The 18,684-nt window shown below is 42.1% G+C and overlaps 1 protein-coding gene across 10 annotated transcripts; it reads right to left on the bottom strand.

Moving 5' to 3' along the window:
• Positions 1–2,915: 2,915 nt before the first annotated feature.
• Positions 2,916–18,411, bottom strand: ELMOD3 (ELMO domain containing 3). Of its 10 annotated transcripts, none has more exons than XM_026718040.2 (11): positions 17,987–18,411; positions 16,826–16,903; positions 14,883–14,952; positions 12,255–12,320; positions 11,229–11,320; positions 10,155–10,278; positions 9,417–9,539; positions 8,605–8,735; positions 8,217–8,293; positions 6,906–7,033; positions 2,916–4,204 (listed from the first exon to the last, which is right to left on the bottom strand). In XM_026718040.2, the coding sequence occupies exons 2-11, from the start codon at positions 16,898–16,900 to the stop codon at positions 3,984–3,986; spliced, it is 1,107 nt and encodes a 368-aa protein (XP_026573825.2). In that variant the 5' UTR covers positions 16,901–16,903; positions 17,987–18,411; the 3' UTR covers positions 2,916–3,983. The 10 variants fall into 10 exon arrangements, with proteins under 10 accessions (XP_026573825.2, XP_026573822.2, XP_087795105.1 ...); XM_026718037.2 differs by having other exon boundaries at positions 18,293–18,411; XM_087938979.1 differs by having other exon boundaries at positions 10,155–10,383; positions 12,255–12,353; positions 18,293–18,405.
• Between the last annotated feature and the right edge of the window lie 273 nt (positions 18,412–18,684).

Genomic DNA, 18,684 nt, shown 5'->3' with positions numbered 1-18,684 from the left:
CCATTGGTTGCGAGCCGCGAGCAGCCACTATAAAAAGGGCTGCCACAGCTTGACTTTAGTTGAAGTTACTGACAGTTAATAAAGAGCTGAATTCAACTCCGGTCTCGAGTCTGCTTTTGTTCTGGTGATAGAACATTTTCCACGTGGCATCCCATTTGTGAAATCTTCTCCTGTGGATCTCCTGTCTAATTCTATTACTTTTTCCCATTGTGCAACTTCATTTTTTTTGGAGTAGACATCTTATTGGATTTGATGGTACTTTGGGCTCAACGTGCTTGGTTGAAAGACTATAAAGATAAATAAATGGCAGCAGAGATAGACCATAAACACCTGCAATTGATAACTACAGTGAAATATGAATTTTAAAAACAGTACTCATTCCAGAGAACTATTCAGGGTGGAGAACAAAAGCAATATAAAATAGTTAATTGGAAGCCTGAACATCCCACAATTGCAAAGTTCTGTCGTGAGTTAAGTTTGGGTTTCTTCTATCAGGCATAACCCTGGGCTGAGAATTACTGTAAACACAAAAGGGAATGAAGAACAAGACGACAGCAGGAACAAACAGAAATCTGAAGGGAAAGTGACAATAGGAGGCCCAGCCTATTTGCACAAACATCTACTGCGCCCTTGAAATTATAGCTGCTTCTGTGTCTTTGAACTTTATTTTCCAATACCTTCAAGTCCATCCCTTCAGCACTGTGGCTGAAACAGGCATGTATGTGCAGGTAATCCTCAACTTACAACCATTCGTTTAGTGACTGAAGATACAATGGCACTGAAAACTTACAACTTGGCCTCACGGTTAGGATCTCAGGGAATCCAAATCGGAGCGCTTGGTAACCGGCATGCCTTTATGAGGGTCGCAGGATCATGAGGTCATGTGATCACCATTTGCCACCTTGTTCAACCGCTGACAAGCAAAGTCAGTGGGGTAAGCCGGATTTGCTTAATGACCGCATGACTCATTTAACAAGTGCAGTGATTTCCTTAACTGGCAAACAAACTGGAAAATTGGGCATGATTTACTTAACAACCATCTTGCTTAACAACAGAAACTCTGATCCCAATTGCTGTAAGTTGAGGATTACCTTTATACTGCACATACTATATACCAGGAGTCTCCAACCCTGGCAACTTTAAGACTTGTGGGCTTCAACTCCCAGAATTCCTCAGCCAGCGAAGCAAAGCTGGTTGAGGAATTCTGGGAGTTGAAGTCCACAAGTCTTCAAGTTGCTAAGGTTGGAGACCTCTGCTATATACAGCTTGGGGGAAAAATTATCAGCGACAGGACTCCAATGTTCTTTGAAAAAATGGATTAAAATCCATCAGGAACCACGATGAGCTGATCTGATAATTTAGCGCATTTCATCTTGCTTGACAGGTACAACAGCCCATCTGACAAGTGTTATTTCAAGGACATGTTGTTGTCACCACATATTAATCCCTCTTTCATCCTGGCTGTCAGGAATGGATGACCAAACTGGATTTGGTTTATTATGATGTGGTGATCTGAAGCTTTGGAGGTATGCCTCAGTCATCATGGGCGGTTGGTTGTCCTGTGAACACAACTATCAGCCTTAAAAATAAAATAGAATGCTTCCATTGATTGCCTCAAGGCTAAGTAAGGGCCCTGGAAATGCTAAATCGTTTACTTGAAGGTAAACCAGAATGGCAGGCACCGTATTGTGGGTTCCATCACAATCTCGCCCATACTATACACAGATGGGTTTTATTGTATTTCTCCCAAGTAATTACAGGTAGCCCTCAATTTAATGATAATTGAGCTCAAACTTTATGTTAAATGAGAAATTAAGTGGGTTTTGCCCTATTTTACAACCTTTCTCTCCACATTTAGTAAGTTAATCACTGCAGCTGTTAAATTAATAACATGGACGTTAAGTGAATCTGGTTTCCCCATTGACTTTGCTTTTCAGGTCACAAAAGGGGATCACATGCCTCTGAGTCATAAATGTGAGTCAGCTGTCAAGCATCTGAATGAAAATCACATGAGCATGGGGATGCTGCAATGGTCATAAGTCACTTTTTTCAGTGCTGTTGTAACTCCAGTCACTAAATGAACTGCTGTTAAGTCACCTGTATTCATAAGTATAATTGATCAAAAACATGCACTCTTGAATTCAATGGGGCTCCACTGGGAATAGCATCTCAAGCTAACATTTTACTTATAGGATCCCTATTCTTTAAGCAAAGCACCGGATAACAATTCAGTCGTATTCTCTAGTACTTGCACTCTGATTTGCCTACTGTCTCATGCACCTACCTTTATGTTAAAAACAAATTAGAATCATCAAATCCTAGTCACCTTGTGTTAAAATAAAATGATGAGAGGGGGCAGGGAGAGAGAAAGGATAGACAGACAGACATAGCTGGAAGGGATCTTGAAGGTCTTCGAGCCCAACACCCTACCCAAAACAGGAGTCCTTATATTATCCCAGACAAATGAACATCCCATCTTTTCTTTAAAACCTCCAGCAATGGAGATGCCAGAACTCCAGGTGTGAAGCTGTTCTAGGGATCAATTCTTCTGTCAGGAAATTTCTCCTTAGTTTCAAGTAGGATCTCTCTTTAATGAGGTTCTACCGGTTGCTTCTTGTCCTACCCTCTGATGCTTGCAGAGTAAGTCAACCCCCTCATCTCTGTGACAGTCCTTCAAATACCAGAAGACAATCCTGTCACCCCTAATCCTTCTCTTTGTTAAACTAGACATACCCAGTTTCTTTAATTGTTCATCATGCAGTTTAGTCTCCAGGACCTCTTATCATAGTTGTTGCTCTTCTCCGCACTCTTTCCAGAGTCTTAGCATCTTTTTTGTAGTCTGGAGATACTTCAAGTCAAAAGTATTAATTTTTGCAGCTAATTTGAGATTAACAGAATGGACACGCAACCTGGGATTGAAGACAATAAGTTTAATGGGGGCGGGGGGGGGGGAAACACCATCCATAAGGCTTGAATTTTACATCACGGTTGGTACACTGAACAAGACATCCATGTGAATTCTGCATAGCTGAAATGAGTCTCCTAGAACTAGAGAAATGACTATTTAAAGGCTTATTGTGCGGTAACTTTTGTCGCTTTACGAGACACATTTGAAAACTTCACATGCAGTAAATCTATCCTTTCTGGCCGATTATCAAACCCAGAGGCCACCCTAAAACCAGGAGAAGTAGAAGAATGGGAATGAAATAACCTTGGTTTTATCACACAGCCGGAGGCTAAAAAAAACTTTATTTGCCTCATTGATGTAAAGTGCTAGATAATCATTCATAAAAGTAAAACAGCTACGGTGTCACGGCTGGCGGTCTCTTTATTGTTTTCCACAGCTTTCAATGTGGGTGTCTCAATTTCAGTACAACTTAGTAATATGCATTTGTTTATCTTGTTTCAAGCAAAACGCAGGCCCTGTGGATTGATAAAGTGTCAGGAATAAGCCATCTGGAAATAAATGTCTCCCCCAACTGATAGAAGGACTCCGTTCTTATACGTCGAGGTAAAAACGTAACTGAAGCGGGGAGGAACCTAAGCCTGGAGATACTACAACTCATTTTTTTTTAAAAAATGACATGAGCTCAGATTTCACAATCCGTAACACATTAATATTTCTTAGCTGGAACATTGGAAGAACATGGCGGAGTGGAGGAGAGTGTAATGCTTTTTCGTATATCAGATTTACACTCTCCCCGCTACAAATTAGTTTTAATGCTACTGACTGGGAAAATCAGATCCTGGCTAGATTGCTTCACTCTTGAATGAAGCTGGCTGCTTTTTCTCCCAGGCTCCACCCTGAGAGCTCTCATTGTACCTTGTGGCAGCTGCTCTGCCCTACAACCAGAGTCCTGTATCTCTACTTTAGTAGCATTTCAAGAGCATCAGCCCTCCTCTGAGCCTCCCTACAGGCTGTAAAGCAACCACCTTTGCTGTTTAATCCCATACAAGGATCCTCACGCCGTTCTGGATCCAGATCAACTGTCTTGTGCTTTCTCAGTCGCCAGGTCATCAATGCTAGCGAAATCCAACTCCTTACTGTCAACGGTACCAGAGCTTAAGTTGGGACCAAGAACATCCAAGCTGAAAGGAGGAGCCTGAAAACTATCATCCCCTCCTGCTGCAGAGCTTCCGTTCATGAATGTCTCCATGTGTCTTAGCAGCTGCTTTGGGTTTTTTTTGGCAAAGGCTTCCAATTCTATACAGAGCAGAAAGAAAAAGAAAAACCAGGAAAATTATATCCAAAATTATATCTTGCTTTGAAAAATCTCAACATCCAGCATAGAATGAGCATAGGTGGTCCTCGACTTATGACCACAACTGAGCCCAAAATTTCCATTCCAATTGTTAAGAGAGTTGCACCCCATTTTGCAACCTTTTTGCCAGCTATTAAGCAAATCACTGCAGTTGTTAAGTGAACCATGCAGTTGTTAAGCAAATCCGGCTTCCCCCAGTGACTTTGCTTGTCAGAAACCAGCTGAGAAGGTTACAAATAGTGATCATGTAATTCCAGGATGTTGCAATGGCCATAAGTATGAAAACTAGTCATAAGTCACTTTTTCAGTGCTGTTGTAACTTTGGTCACTAAGTGGATGGTTGTTAAATCAAGAAATATGTGCACAGCTTCTAGTTTATAAGAAAAGCTACTGCTATATAGCTCTTTCCAATTTAGCATCCTTCTGATATACGAGATTGTAATCCAATTAATCCTAGCCACAAGCCCAAGCGTCATGAATTTCTGAGATTATAGTCCAAGGATGGAATTGCGGGCTAAATTCTATAAAGAATAGAATAGAAAATAGAATAGAAAATAGAATATGGAAAAGAGAAGAGAAGAGAAGAGAAGAGAAGAGAAGAGAAGAGAAGAGAAGAGAAGAGAAGAGAAGAGAAGAGAAGAGAAGAGAAGAGAAGAGAAGAGAAGAGAAGAGAAGAAAATAACAGAGTTGGAAGGGACCTTGGAGGTCTTCTAGTCCAACCCCCTGCTCAGACAGGAAACCCTATTCCATTTCAGACAAAGGGTTGTCCAATCTCTTCTTAAAAACTTTCAGTGTTGGAGCATTTACAACTTCTGGAGGAAATTTTTTCCACTGATTAATTGTTCTAACTAGCAGGAAATTTCTCCTAAGCTCTAGGTTGCTTTTCTCCTTGATTACTTTCCAATCACTGCTTCTTGTCCTGCCTTCAGGTGCTTTGGAGAATAGCTTGACCCCCTCCTTCTCTGTGGCAACCCCTGAGATATTGGAACACTGCTATCATGTCCCTCCTAGTCCTTCTTTTCACTAGACATACCCAATTCCAGCAACTGTTCTTTATATGTTTAGCCTTCAGTCCCCTGATCATCTTTGTTGCTCTTCTCTGCACTTGGGTATGTTAAACTTAAAGAAGGAAAGGCTAAAAGGAGACACTATAGCAGTCTTCCAATACTGGGCCAACATCAAGGAGAATTTTCCATGGTATCTGATGACAGGACAAGAATCAATGTGTGGAAGCTTCTCCTTGTGAGAAACTTGGTAAACGTAAAGATGTCCCTGTTCAGTCACGTCCAACTCTAGGGCTTGTCTGAAGACATTTTCCATGGTCATGTGGCCAGCATGATTACATACCAAAGGCACACAGAATGCTGTTACCTTCCACCAAAGTGGTACCTATTTATCTACTCATATTTGCATGCTTTCGCACTGCTAGTTGGGCAGGAGCTGGAGCAGGAACAGGCACTCACTCCATTGCACAATGCTTGGGTCTCGAACCCAGACTGTCGGCTCTCAATCTGACAAGCTCAGCATCTTTAACCCCTGAGCCTCAACCAAGAATAAGGAGGGATTTTCTTGGCCATGAGAACACATCTGCCACACAATCTGCCTCCTGGATTAATGGCTGCTCCATTTGGTTTTCAAGCAAAGGTTGGACAGCCACTGGCCTGAAGATTCCTGTCCTAGGTGTGTGTGGGGTTGATCTAGAAGACTGTAGAATCATCCCTATGATTCTATGATAACAAGAAAGGGGCTTAATTACAACAACTGTGCTTAGTTCAGAAAAAAAGTGAAGATATAAGATAAGGCACTTCTTTTGTTTTCCACTTCTGGGTTGTTGTGCTATGGTGCCTCCTGTCAATCTTAGTTTTGACAGTGTTGTCCAAGAGTGTCTGGAGTAGAATCTAGGAATTAAATGAAAATTGCTTCCCTTTATCCTTCCCATTTGTTCCAATCAGAAGCAGCTATGGCTAGGGAAACATTTAGCAGCACATGGCACAGAAAGCAGCAAACTATGAAATGATCAACCCAACAATTATATCTTCATTCTCAAAGAAGGGAAAATAAATAAATGAGCCCTGCATACCATTTTAATCACTGAATACATGTAGAATGGATAGAAAATGAATTGCATCTCACTCAATTAACCACCTAGGCATTTCTAAGTCATGTGTCAGCCCTAATATGTGTCTATTCAAACCATAAACCAACACAAGTTATTCAAATGAGATGGATGCTCAAACGTTGGCTTGATTTGCCTAATGAACTCCAGATATGGAATCTGTAGTTGCTTGATGGGAAGCGGTTATAGGTAGTTCTCAAGCTACGACCGTAATGGAGCCTGTCCATTGCGGTCGTAAGTCGTGACAATCTTAAAGCGCATCATTCACATGACCAACAATATTTTTGCAGCAGTTGTTAAGGGAACATGGCGGTTATTAAACAAACCCATTGTTTACCCCAATCCTTGGGTTAGGATTCTTTGAGGGTCATTTTCATGTCTATGTTTGCCTGCCTATTGCAAGAAAAGCCTGTGTCCGGTGGGACTGGAAACCATATTGCTGAAGCTTTCTAGGGAGGAATGCATTAATATTAAGAGCACATCATGTCAATTCTGTTGATTTTCAGAACAAAACCAGAGCAACCCACCTTTTAGAATAAAACCAGAATCAGAAATGGTCTTTTGCTGGGTTTTCCAGATGTTGAAAAGCCGTAAAAATACAGCCACGTACAAATCGTTGAGCACTGCAATGACCTGCTGCCTTCGATTGCATTCTCTGAAAAAGACACATTACAAAATATTTACATCCACCACCACCTCCCTATCAGCAGGACACACTCCAAAGCAGGGGTGGGATTCAACCGGTGATTATGTTTCGCGCGTGCATGCACACTGTGCACGCATGTAATACACCTAAAGCTGTGCCACCCGGACAGCTGATAAGTGCTGTGCACAGGTGTGCAGCGTTTGAAAAAGCACTTTTTTTCTTGCTGAGGTTGAAAAACCAGGAAATAAAGGTCAGGTAAGAGCCCAGGCAGGTGGGTGGGCCAAACAGCAGCAGACAGAGAACCGGTTCTGTGTCTGCTGCTCTTCAGAGCTACCGATTCTATAGAGCCGGGCAGAACCGGTAGCATCCCACCCCTGCTCCAAAGGCTTAATCTTCCTTGAGCTGTTTGGGTTCTTCTCTCTTTTTCTGAAATATACTTTGTCCTTTAGAAAGTCCCTTCAGGCCTGTTGCCCATAGATGGCGTTGTTTGGCTACGTAAGAATTCACATTTGCTTCACTGAGTACGAGATGTGGAAAATACATAGGCAGAGGGTTATTTTTAAGAGCAGGAAGACTTAAAGGATAGACTTGTACTCTAAACAAATGATAAGAGATCATTTTCCTTTGGGCTGTCAGCTGGTTTAAGAATCCTTTTACTGATAATAAATTAAATAAGTTATCCTATGGTCACACAATCAAAATCCAGATGTTTGACAACTGATTCATATTTATGACGGCTGATGTGTCCCAGAGGTCATGTGATCCCCTTTTGGGACCTTCTGACTAGCAAAATCAGTGGGGAAGCCAGTTTCACTTAACAGTCCCGTTACTAACCTAACAAATGCAATAATTCACTTAACAGCTGTGGCAAGAAAGGTCGTTAAATGGGGTACACTCATTTAACAAATGCTTCACTTAGCAACATAAATTTTGGGCTCAATTGTGGTCGTAATTCAAGGCCTGCCTGTATTTTAACAACTTAGCTGAAGGATCAATGCACTGAACGCTCACAAAGGCACAGAGAGATCCATGACTATGGCATGCATGATGCTGATATAATATCTGATATCATTACATTAAAAGCTCTGGTTACATACAAGTATTGTGGCACAGTATGACATGTCACAGGCATGACATCATCATATGTCCCATCAACGCCTCTGCAAATATCCAAAACCCATGATGAGCTCACCTGGAAAGGCGTTCTTCCCTCAAAACCTGAATGACAATACGGGTAATATTGATAGACATCACACAGAAAGGAAAATTCTGGAAAAGAAACAAAAGCTACATTTTAAAAAGTGCCCTGCCTATAACAGACTCAAAACTCAATTCCTTTGGCTTTACTAGAGATAAAAAAACAACAACAGCTAGCATGTTTCAGATCAGTGTTTATCGAACTTGGCAAGTTTAAGCTGGGTGGATTTCAACTCCCAGAATTCCATCCAGCTTCAACTTGCCAAGTCTGAAAAACATGGTTTTAAATGATCAGCCTGAAAGGTTTTGTTCTCAATATGTACATAACAGCTGCTCTTTAAAAAGAAAATCTGCACAGAGCAGAGAAAAATGAGGCAATATACCTGAACCTCATGATGGGACAACTTAAAAATTTCTCGCGCTACAGGTAATATCCGGGAATCCATCACAAAATAAAGTGTTTGCATCAATCCTAGCAGCCCTGCTCCACGTAGGTCTGTGCTGGGATCCATTCCTAAAGGGTAGAAGATACACAGAGGCTGTCACACCAAGAAATGGTCTTGCATGTATTAAGCAAACTTCCAGACAGTAAATTGCTCAGACACTTAAGGCAATGCTGGAATTAAAGTTGTATAATGAAAACTTTGTGCTCTTCCTCACGAGTTGGTAATGAAATACAGCTGCAAAAACTGGACCCAGCTGTAGAAATTGCCTATTAATTATTCTATAAAGCTATAAGAGAGCAAGAGTTAGTGTGCTGTAAGAAGATAGCTTGCATGTATGTATGGGATGATTTGGGGGTTGTGTTTAGTTTAAATGTTTTTGTTCAGATAAGTAGGTTGATAGGTAGGAAGTAAGGGAGATGCGAAACTTGCTTACCTATCCAGCAGGGAGATTCAAACAGTGATTTTGGAGGTGAGTAAGAGGGGAAATCAGCAAATCTGCATTCCCTAACACTCCTACAAATGCTCTGGTGACCACTTGCACTGGCCCTCTTGAAATCTATGCGCTGAAGGGGAACAAATCAATGTTGTGATGTTGGTGCACAAAAAAAAAGCATAGTGTGAGGGTTCTAGATAACTTCAAATGGCCAGCAGGTGCACTCTTTGTTCCAAAGTCCATGAACGAGAGTGAAACAAGGCTCCCCCTGTATATATTTGCTCATGCAAAGACTCTTGTTCTACACTCAGCGTACCTTGAAATCCAAGATCTTCCCAGTGGGCTCCATAGCGGGCACAATCAAATCGGGAGCCAGTTAGTTTCTTGTAAACAGTTTGCAAGATCCTCATGTGCACTTTTTCATTATTATCCAAACCACCTGTACAGGGAAAGGCCCATTAAGTCCTCTACGTAAGTGAGCACAAGATAGTTGACCTATCACTTTGTTGTTTCTATGTACACTGAAAGCCTATGCACCCGAGACAAATTCCTTGTGTGTCCAATCACACTTGGCTAATAAAGAATTCTGTCCTGTCCTGTCCTGTTTTTCTATCCTATCCTATCCTATCCTATCCTATCCTATCCTATCCTATCCTATCCTATCCTATTAATTCTACCCTACCCTACTCTATTCTATACTTTGGGGTCCTTGATGCTCTCTGAGCTTAGTTGTTTTCTTGCAGGCATTTCATTACCCAACTAGGTAACATCTTCAGACCATTGGCGATGTTACCTAGTTGGGTAAAGAAACCTCTGTACCTGTACTGAAAAGTGAAATAAAATGGGACGATAAGACTTAAGGACTCCAAGGGGCCTATCACTGCATTATCCACAGAAGACAGCAATGTTTTGTCACTCTTCTAGCAAACTTTCCTAATGTCCCCTAAACTTAAACTCCTGACTAGAGACAGTAAGGAAGTTGCTGTGAAACTGCTGCTGGCTAATGAACGAGGAGAGACATTGGCTTGTGGTCATTTTCAGAAGCAATACTCACACTGGGCGATGGCCAAAGCCAAGTCTCTCTCGCTCTGCAGCTGCTGATGAAGACGAGGAGGACCAAAAAGGAAATGGGCCATGGCAGCCAGGCCTTTCCTTTGGATGGTTGGCCGAATCTTCTTCTGGAAGAAGGAAAAATTAAAGGTGGAAGCATCGCAGGTGCTGAGAAACCTACTCCTGCAGGGAGGACAGCAACACCACAGCATCCTCCTCAAGTGGCAGGGACACTGAACAAAGAATGGATAAGGGAGATGGGCGGCATAAAGTTTAATAAACAAACATAAATAAGAGCTACTCTTGTCTCTGAACGAGTAGGGCTCCTTTTCAGAGGTGTTACTCTCCGAGATAGACAGACTCTGAAAGTGGTTCATGTTACCCAGTGCACTCTCAGGTTCCGCTTATGGTCACTCACTCACTGGCCTGGAAAATTGCAACACTCAATCCCAAATCAGCTGAACACTGAGGCACAAGCAGTTCTTTAAAATACACAGAGACCCAGTGAATTTGAAATAGCAAACTTTTACTGATATATTTTTGCTCTTACACACACACACACACAAACACATACACATACGCACGCACATACACACTAATCCAGCATCCACTACTAGGCTGCCAGGCATTAGCCAGAGAGACAGAAACTGCCAAGTCTGGGATCCAAAAATGATTCAAAAAGACTGGACTGGCTTCAGGACCTCTGTTTATCCCCCAGAGTTGGTGGGGAAGGGGGCTTGCCACGTGTTCAAGCCTAACTTTTGCCCTTTTGTTCCGTTAACGACTCGGCCCTTTTCCCTGAGGGAACTTTTCCTGGCTTTGTCCACCCTGCTTACATGCCCTCGCCACTTTTCAGTATGGTGGCTTTGGCCTAGTCTCACACTTGCAGCTACTTCTACAAGTTCTGTCAGTTTGGGCCCTGGCTGAGTTAGACTACTCCATCCACACATTATGAAACTACTTCAAGTCATATGAACGTATTCACTGCTACCCTAAGGACCACACAGGAATTGTCTTCGGTCCCTAAAATATTTACGGAGCAGGACTGCTACATCCATCCTAGATGATGCATACCTACCCTACAGTCAGAGAGGTCTGCTGTTTGGAAATACTGCAGTGCCTCATTGAAAGAAATCAAAGGTATCGGGCCAAGAGGTTTCTCCACAATGCCTGCAAGCAAAGAAAGAAAGAGGGTTTGATTTTGATGTCCCTGCTCTTTCCAGAAGAAGAACAAAGCATCTTACAGTGTTGAGGGGAGAAAAGATTAGCCACTAATGCAATGTATTTGCACTAATGCAAATACAACTATTTGAATTTTCCAAATGGGTCTCTCCAAACCGGAACAGCTCATGATACATACAAGTAATCCTTGGTTTATGAACACAATTGGGATCAGAATCTCCATTGCTGAGTGATGCCCAATTTTACGACCTTTTTTGCCACGGTTATTAAGCGAATCACTGCAGTCATTAAGTGAATCGTGTGGTTGTTAAGCAAATCTGGCTTCTCCCTTTGACACTGCATGTCGGAAGTTGGCAGGAAAGGTCACAAATGGGGATCAAACATTGTAAATATACATGCTTGTTACCAAGCGCCTGAATTTTGATCATGTGACTGCAGGGATGCTTCAATGGTTCGAAGTGTGAGGATCCGTTGTAAGTCAATTCTTTCAGTGCCCCTGTAATTTTGAATGGTGGCTAAACAAATGATTGTAAGTTGAGGACTACCTGCATAATGCAATGTACATATGAAGTATTGAGTGGGAAACTTTAATTGTCTCTATGTATATATACACACAAACGCACATCCTTTTTATACCATCATTTTTAAAACATAACTTTGTTTATACATTTTTAATCCTTATTATGTTTATTGTCTTGTTTAGGGATGGTTTTCTTGCTGAGTATCCTTTTTCTACTCCACCCCGCACTCCTTCCCAGACTGAGCAATATCAGAATAAAATAAGTCAGTTAGACAAACTGGTGGCCTTTGTATTATATGTGGCCACCCATAATGGTAGCATTATGGTGGGTAGCACAATTAAAATTCAACTCAGAACAGATCCCAATAGGGAGTAAAATGATACAGTACTTATTTTCCATACCTCCTGGATGGATGCTTGCTATGTTGTCCCATTCTTCACGGACTCGTAGTACCTCCTCCGAAATATCTTGCAAGGGGAAAACAAGATGACATACCAGAACTACACACTTCAGAATCACTTCCAAAGCAGCTCAATTAAGAGGCATGAAAGTTAGTTAGTTTAGTTAGTTTACTTTATTGTCATTGCACCTGTACAACGAAATCAAACACTATCTTCAGTGCACATCATGACCATGAAAATAAATACACACATCCTTCACTCTTCACACATGACATTACACCAACACTGCACTATACAGTAGAATTCAATAGAGCTACTGCCCTGGGATAGAAGCTGTTTTTCAGCCTATTTGTCCTTGTTTTATTATCCTATACCGTCTGCCGGATGGCAATAGTTCAAAAAAAGGGGGTTCCCAGGATGAGATGGATCTTTGAGAATGTTTTGAACTTTCTTAAGGCAGCGGGAGCTATAAAGCTCTTCCAAAGAGGGGAGAGGGCAACCCATGATCTTCTGGGCAATGACGTTAACCCTCTGGAGTGCTTTCCTATCTGCCACTGTGCAATTTGGCAAGCCATACAGAGGTGAAGTAAGTTAAGATACTCTTTATGGTGCAGCGGTAGAAGGTCACCAGCAGTTTTTCATTCAGTTGTTGTTTTCTGAGAAGTCTCAGGTAGTATAATCTTTGCTGGGCCCTTCTGACCAGGGCTGCAATGTGAGCACCCATGTCAGGTCCTCTTTTATGGTAACACCCAGAAACTTAAAACTGGCCACTTGTTCCATTCGGTCTCCATTGATAAGCAAGGGCTGGATGTCTGATCTATTCCTTCTATAGTCCACTATAAGCTCCTTGGTCTTATTGGTGTTGAGGACCAAGTTATTGTCTCCACACCACGAAAGCAACCGGTCTAGCTCATCTTGGTAGGCAGACTCATCCCCCCGAGATGAGTCCCACCACTGCTGAAAGATAATTCCCCTTTTTTTTAAAAAAGAAAAAATCTAGGTGTGATTTTACAAAGGAATTACTGAGTCTGTTATGTGCACTTCTATAAACTGTCCAGTTTGGTACAGCAACTAAACAGACAGGTATAGACACCAATGGAAAGTTAAGCATGGAGAATAAACAACTGAAACCAGTCTGCCTTTCATAGAAGACTTGTATGTTGTGTGGGTCAGAAGAAGGGCTGAGAAAATATCTACAGACCCCTCACATCCTGGAGGGGTCTGTAGATAAACTGTTTCAACTCCTTCCCTTGGGATGGTGATATCGGGCCTTGCATGCCATCACTCAGCTGAACATTCAATTTGCTCAGTGCTTCTTAATGTCTATTACCCCATGTAGTGTGGCTGTATTATTATTATTATTGTTGTTGTTGTTGTTGTTATATCATCATCTTCTCTTTTGTACCGGAGACAAATTCCTTGTATGTTTAATCAAATTGGCCAAAATAAAGTATTCAATTCAATTCAGCCCTAGGCACTATACACAGCAGCTCCATTTTATTCTTCTAAATTACCCAACTGTAGAGGGGGATTCTCAAAGAGAAAGCATCTGAAACTGACAGGTAGAAATAATACCAACTATGAAAACCCTAACCTTCCCCTGCAGGGAGATAAATGGTTACTGCTGGGTAAGAGAGAGTAAGAGTAAGGGATTGCAAGAGTGGCTTGACAGTGGCTGCCAGAGAAAGTTGAAAATGAAGATCTCATGACTGCAACATCAGCATAGCAGTAGCAAAGAAGCAGTCACAGCTTCCCCAAATTTCATTCCCTCAGGAGTCATGGGTCCCAGATTTAGGGCACATTTTGCAACTTAGCCCATTTAAGTTACTTTGGTTCAACAGTTGTGGCCATATGATGTACCATTTTGCCTAGCTAAAGGTCGTGACAATGAGAGTTTTAGTAGTTTTATGCCCTAAAACAGTTAGAATCCACCTCTTTATAATTAATGTCATTTTTAAGAACACCATAAAAACCATAACTCTGCCTGTCAGCCAATCTCAATTCAACTTTTACTGACTTTCATGCAGAATTTAAAGGAGCATTTGACTCTAGACACAGTTATAAATGAGAAGCAGATGAAGCTACTTAAATTTCTGGAAGATCTAAAACCGTCATCTCAGTGACTTCAAAGGCGTATGATCCTGCCACAGTTCCTTAGAAGTAGAGTACAAAACAGCTTCAAGCTTGAAAAGATGTTTGAAGCACGATTTACATGCAGAATCACACCAAATTTTTCCAGTACAGTTGGAACAAGTCCTTTTGAAAGTGAACTGTTTTGCAAGTCCCTGCTCTTCAATATTTCACATCATCCAAAATGCAACAGAATACAAAGACAATAATTAAAATTCCTCCTGATATTCATGGGGCTGAATGCCAATAGTGTCCCAACTGAGACCTGGCTCTTTAACCTGGGATTTGTGTTAGGATGGTTGGGGTTCTTGTCGGATATGTTTGGTCATGTGGATGTTGTTAGCAAAACTCACCATCTCTTCTTCTTTATTCCTTCTCTTTTTCTACCCTTTATTAATTTTCTATTTTCTTTGCTTTTATTGTATACCATACAGAATTAGTTTGGAGTTGGGCAGTGCCTAAACTGAATAAATTAGATCAAATTAATTGGGTCTTTACCTGATTCCTTAAAATCACTGGGTGTTGCTGATAGAGACTGCAGCAGTCCATTCTGTTTCAGTGCAGAAATCTGAAAGAGAGAGAGGTGAGGATTCTTAAGGGTGCAAAGCAGGATGGACTACATATTAAATTCCAGTAAGCTGGTTTATTGTTCATGCCTATATACCAGAATCTAGCCAACTAACATTCAGATGAAATTGGTGCGAATAGTAGAATTCACAACCTTGCTTGTGGGAATGCAAGGACTCCTGGCTGATTCCTCTCTTGATTTCATCCCCAGGCTCTGCCTCTCCTTCTCCTCTAAATGTGAAGAACCCAACCTTTCCATAACTTATCTGCAAGACCTTTCCGAGGCCAATATCTCACAAAGTGATTTCATGTCACTGCTTCAGAGCTCGTAACATCCCAACCTTTTCTGTCAATGCACATTTTTAGTAAGAAGTAAAAAGTCACAAAGTAGTCATGTTCCTCAGATTAACCTGTTTAATTTTTACTATAATCACCCAACATGCTTAATACAAGGTAAAACAAATACAGTTTACTCAATTAACCTGATTTTCTGGCTTCACCCACCAAACTAAACAAGTGTTTCTCAATCTTGGCAGTTTTAAGATGGGTGGACTTCAACTCCCAGAATTCCTCAGCCATCATGGAATCAAACATGGGGCCTCAAAATTTCAGCAGCGGGGTTGCATATGGGGAATCCTAAACTATGTGTAAAGATGCATACTGTCATATTAAAAGGCCATTTATAATGAACAAAAATACAAACCTGATGAAATGATGTTTCTGTCAGAGAGAATTAAAAATTAGATATATGGGTGAAGAAATAGGAGCTGTTTGGCTCAAGTCCCTAACAGCTAATATCTGTACTCTGGAGAAAGGAAATGGAACAATTTCCTCTTTTAAAGAAACATGTAGACAGAAAAAAGCTGTATTTCCTTTCTTTCCACAATGTTACATTGAACAAAAGACTCAGTTTCAGATTTGGTAACCATATGATGTACCATAATCTGAGTTTTTATTTTAGTGTTTTAGAGGTTGGCATGAGTGAAAATAGGGTTATGGGATGCCCCTCAACTCTAACTCTTACTGTCATTTGAGCAAGAGAAACTGTGTCATATTTGCACAATAGTTGGATTTAATAAAAGACTGCATACGTGTCTGTGAACTGTGGTTAAATCCTGAGAAACATGAATGCACGTTGGTTCTTATAATGGAGTGTAAAGCCTAGTAGGAAGTTAGCACCCACCCCTCTCCTAGAAAAATGAAATATCCTGGGAAATATTAAAAAGGCAGAATATTTCCCCTAAAAAGAGTAGAAACTCAGAAGCAGAAACTCACCTCAGAGGTAGAAGCTCACCCACACCTTTGTTAATGGGTGGGCCATTAAGGCCTGGGCCAGAGTAGTTTACATAACAAAGATCTCCAGGTAAAGCTATAGCAATTGCCCAAAGCCCTTTTCATTACATCATCATCCAGCAAGGCTCAACCAAGCTTGGGACTCAGGGCAGCCTACAGAGTTGCCCCTACATGGCCCCATGGGAGTCTGACAACCAATCAGAACACAAGCTCAAATTCAAATCTCAACAGAGGGTATAAAACCAGGCACTTTCAGCCCTCCTCCTTTTTCTTGATTTTTCTCTTTTCCCCTTGGAGCATGTGATCATCCATTTCCCCTTGGAGCTCCAAGCCATGTGGTCCTGTCCACCACTGAACCATCTTTCCAAACAGCCTTCATGTTTCCAGTGTCTTTTTCCCCACTCGGAACTGAACCCAGAAGGATATTTCTTCCAACAGCCTGTTCAGACCCTGCTTGTGGGACCATTTCCCAATAATGTTTCCTAAATTTACGTCCTCTACCCACAGCCAGCTATACCCCCAATGATCGTAGCCACCAGCAGTAGTGTATGAAGAAAGACCTTAATGACCAGTATACTCACATGCACAACTTTGTAAACTGGATAGGTAATTGCTTGCGTTTCATGCTGGCAGTTGTTTATGCTGCACTGGTTCATCCCCTAATGGAAACAATGAAATCAGAGTCACCAGGGAAAGCAGGAACATTTCTCAAATCCCAAAGGTACTTTTCCTTCCGCCAAGGAACAAGAAATTCAGCTCCACTGTGCACAGAACTACCTGCATCAATTGCAACTGAGCAACCCATTTTTTCCCCATAATCATGGAAGGTATGATTCCAGAATTACTGCTGTGTAAAACTGCCTATGTGTTCCATGTCTCCTTCCAATTATTACAGAATATTCCATTTTCCCTACAACAAGAACTCACACCAACCTTTCAGGTAGCCTGTCCTTTACACAATGGTATGGGACAAAAACAGCAGGACCCCAATTGCATCCTCATTCAGGTGACTCTGAGGGCACAGATAAACCCCCAAGTGGCCTCAAAAAGCTCTCAGAGTGCTAATGACCAGATGACTGCAAAGAAATGCAATCCTTCTATCCATCCCCACCACGATCCTATCAGAACCTATCCTTCCATCTCCCAGAACTGATGAAGCTTCTTGGATGAGAAGCAAAATGTTTTCTTCTTCCTCAAGGAAAATACAGTCCAGTTGCCTTTTGAAGAAAAAAAGCACCTTTGAGACGACCACGACGAACTGGATGACTGAGAATCTCCACAGACAGCAGGACCTGAAGTTCTAATTTGGAAATGCATTATCTCATTTGAAGGTTCTTTGGGGATTTTTTTTTTTAATTTTTCTTTTTGGTAAAAGTCGGGCAGCTGCAGCTTTGCACGCCCACCGACAGAACTTCCAGTTGCTCTGGTTGGAAGGTCCTAAGAGGGAACTCCATAGGTGGCTTGGGGAACCCATCCAGGTTGCCAGAATGTCCCATTGAGTTGTGATGCATCTAAATTACAGCCTGGAGGCAAACGCATGTTTGCTGTTACATTACAAAAGGCCAGAAGGGATTACTAGGGGAAGCAAAGGTGCCCGGGATGAATGAATGCTGGTAGCTCATCCTGGTCAGTGGTGGGAGCAGCTTTCCAGGTGAAGAAAAGGCCACCTGAGATTTGAACCCTCCCTGCAACCCACTTCCTTCTCTAGGTCCACAATAATTTTTTTTTTGAAAAAGACTCACCTTTTATAGGTCCTTCTACAAAGCCATCTCATCACGACAGAATCCGCCACCACCCCAATAAAAAACACCATTCCCACGACCTCCTGTCCCAGAGCGGCTTCCTTTGTACCCTCTCTCAACAACCCCCAACTCACTAGTCCTTCCGCCTAAATTTTCTCGCTACATCTGCCAGCTGCCCAGGCTCTCTTCCTCCCCGTGCACGCATCTGCAGACACGTGTCAACAGGTTCCCACATTCCCAGACCCGTTGTTCTTCCCACGGTTCTCCCCAGAGTCCCCTATTGCCTTTCTCCCCCTCGTCACGCACCCACGGAGGTGTCATTCCTGAACAGCTGGACCGAACCCGGGTTTTAAGTCCGCCGTTTTTCCTCCAATCTGGGTTCTGTTGCTAACATTCCCTCCCCCGCTCGTAACGCCCACAGGAGCAAAAAGCGTAGGCGCGCCGCTTTGCATTCTGGGAAGCGTAGTCCGAGTTTAGCTCGGGACAGGAAAGCTCGCTCCGTTCGCCCTGCTTGATGGCAAAGGCAGCGCTGGGAAGGAAAAGAGGAAGGGGCTGAGGCGTGGGGAGCATGCATGAGGTTTAAGTGGGTTTGCACCGAAGTGATTCCCATTGCTTGCGTCCAAACCTCGCCTTAATAAGCCGCAGGAGAGTTTTAGTTTCGGGGTTCCGCTACGTTGCGCTGAAAAGGGAATCTCTAA

This window comes from Pseudonaja textilis, chromosome 9, assembly GCF_049901715.1.
Source record: "Pseudonaja textilis isolate UNSWEBS1 chromosome 9, rPseTex1.2, whole genome shotgun sequence".
NCBI classification, from domain to species: Eukaryota; Metazoa; Chordata; class Lepidosauria; order Squamata; family Elapidae; genus Pseudonaja; species Pseudonaja textilis.
Note: the sequence above shows the minus strand (reverse complement) of the source record. Positions and strands in the feature narration are given on the sequence as shown.

Coding starts and splice junctions, on each gene's coding strand:
- ELMOD3 (XM_087938979.1), bottom strand. Junction 8,294..8,604: donor TGTCCCATCATGAGGTTCAG/GTATATTGCCTC, acceptor TTTCTTTTCCAG/AATTTTCCTTTCTGTGTGAT. Junction 4,205..6,905: donor TTCTGGTTTTATTCTAAAAG/GTGGGTTGCTCT, acceptor TGCTCTGTATAG/AATTGGAAGCCTTTGCCAAA.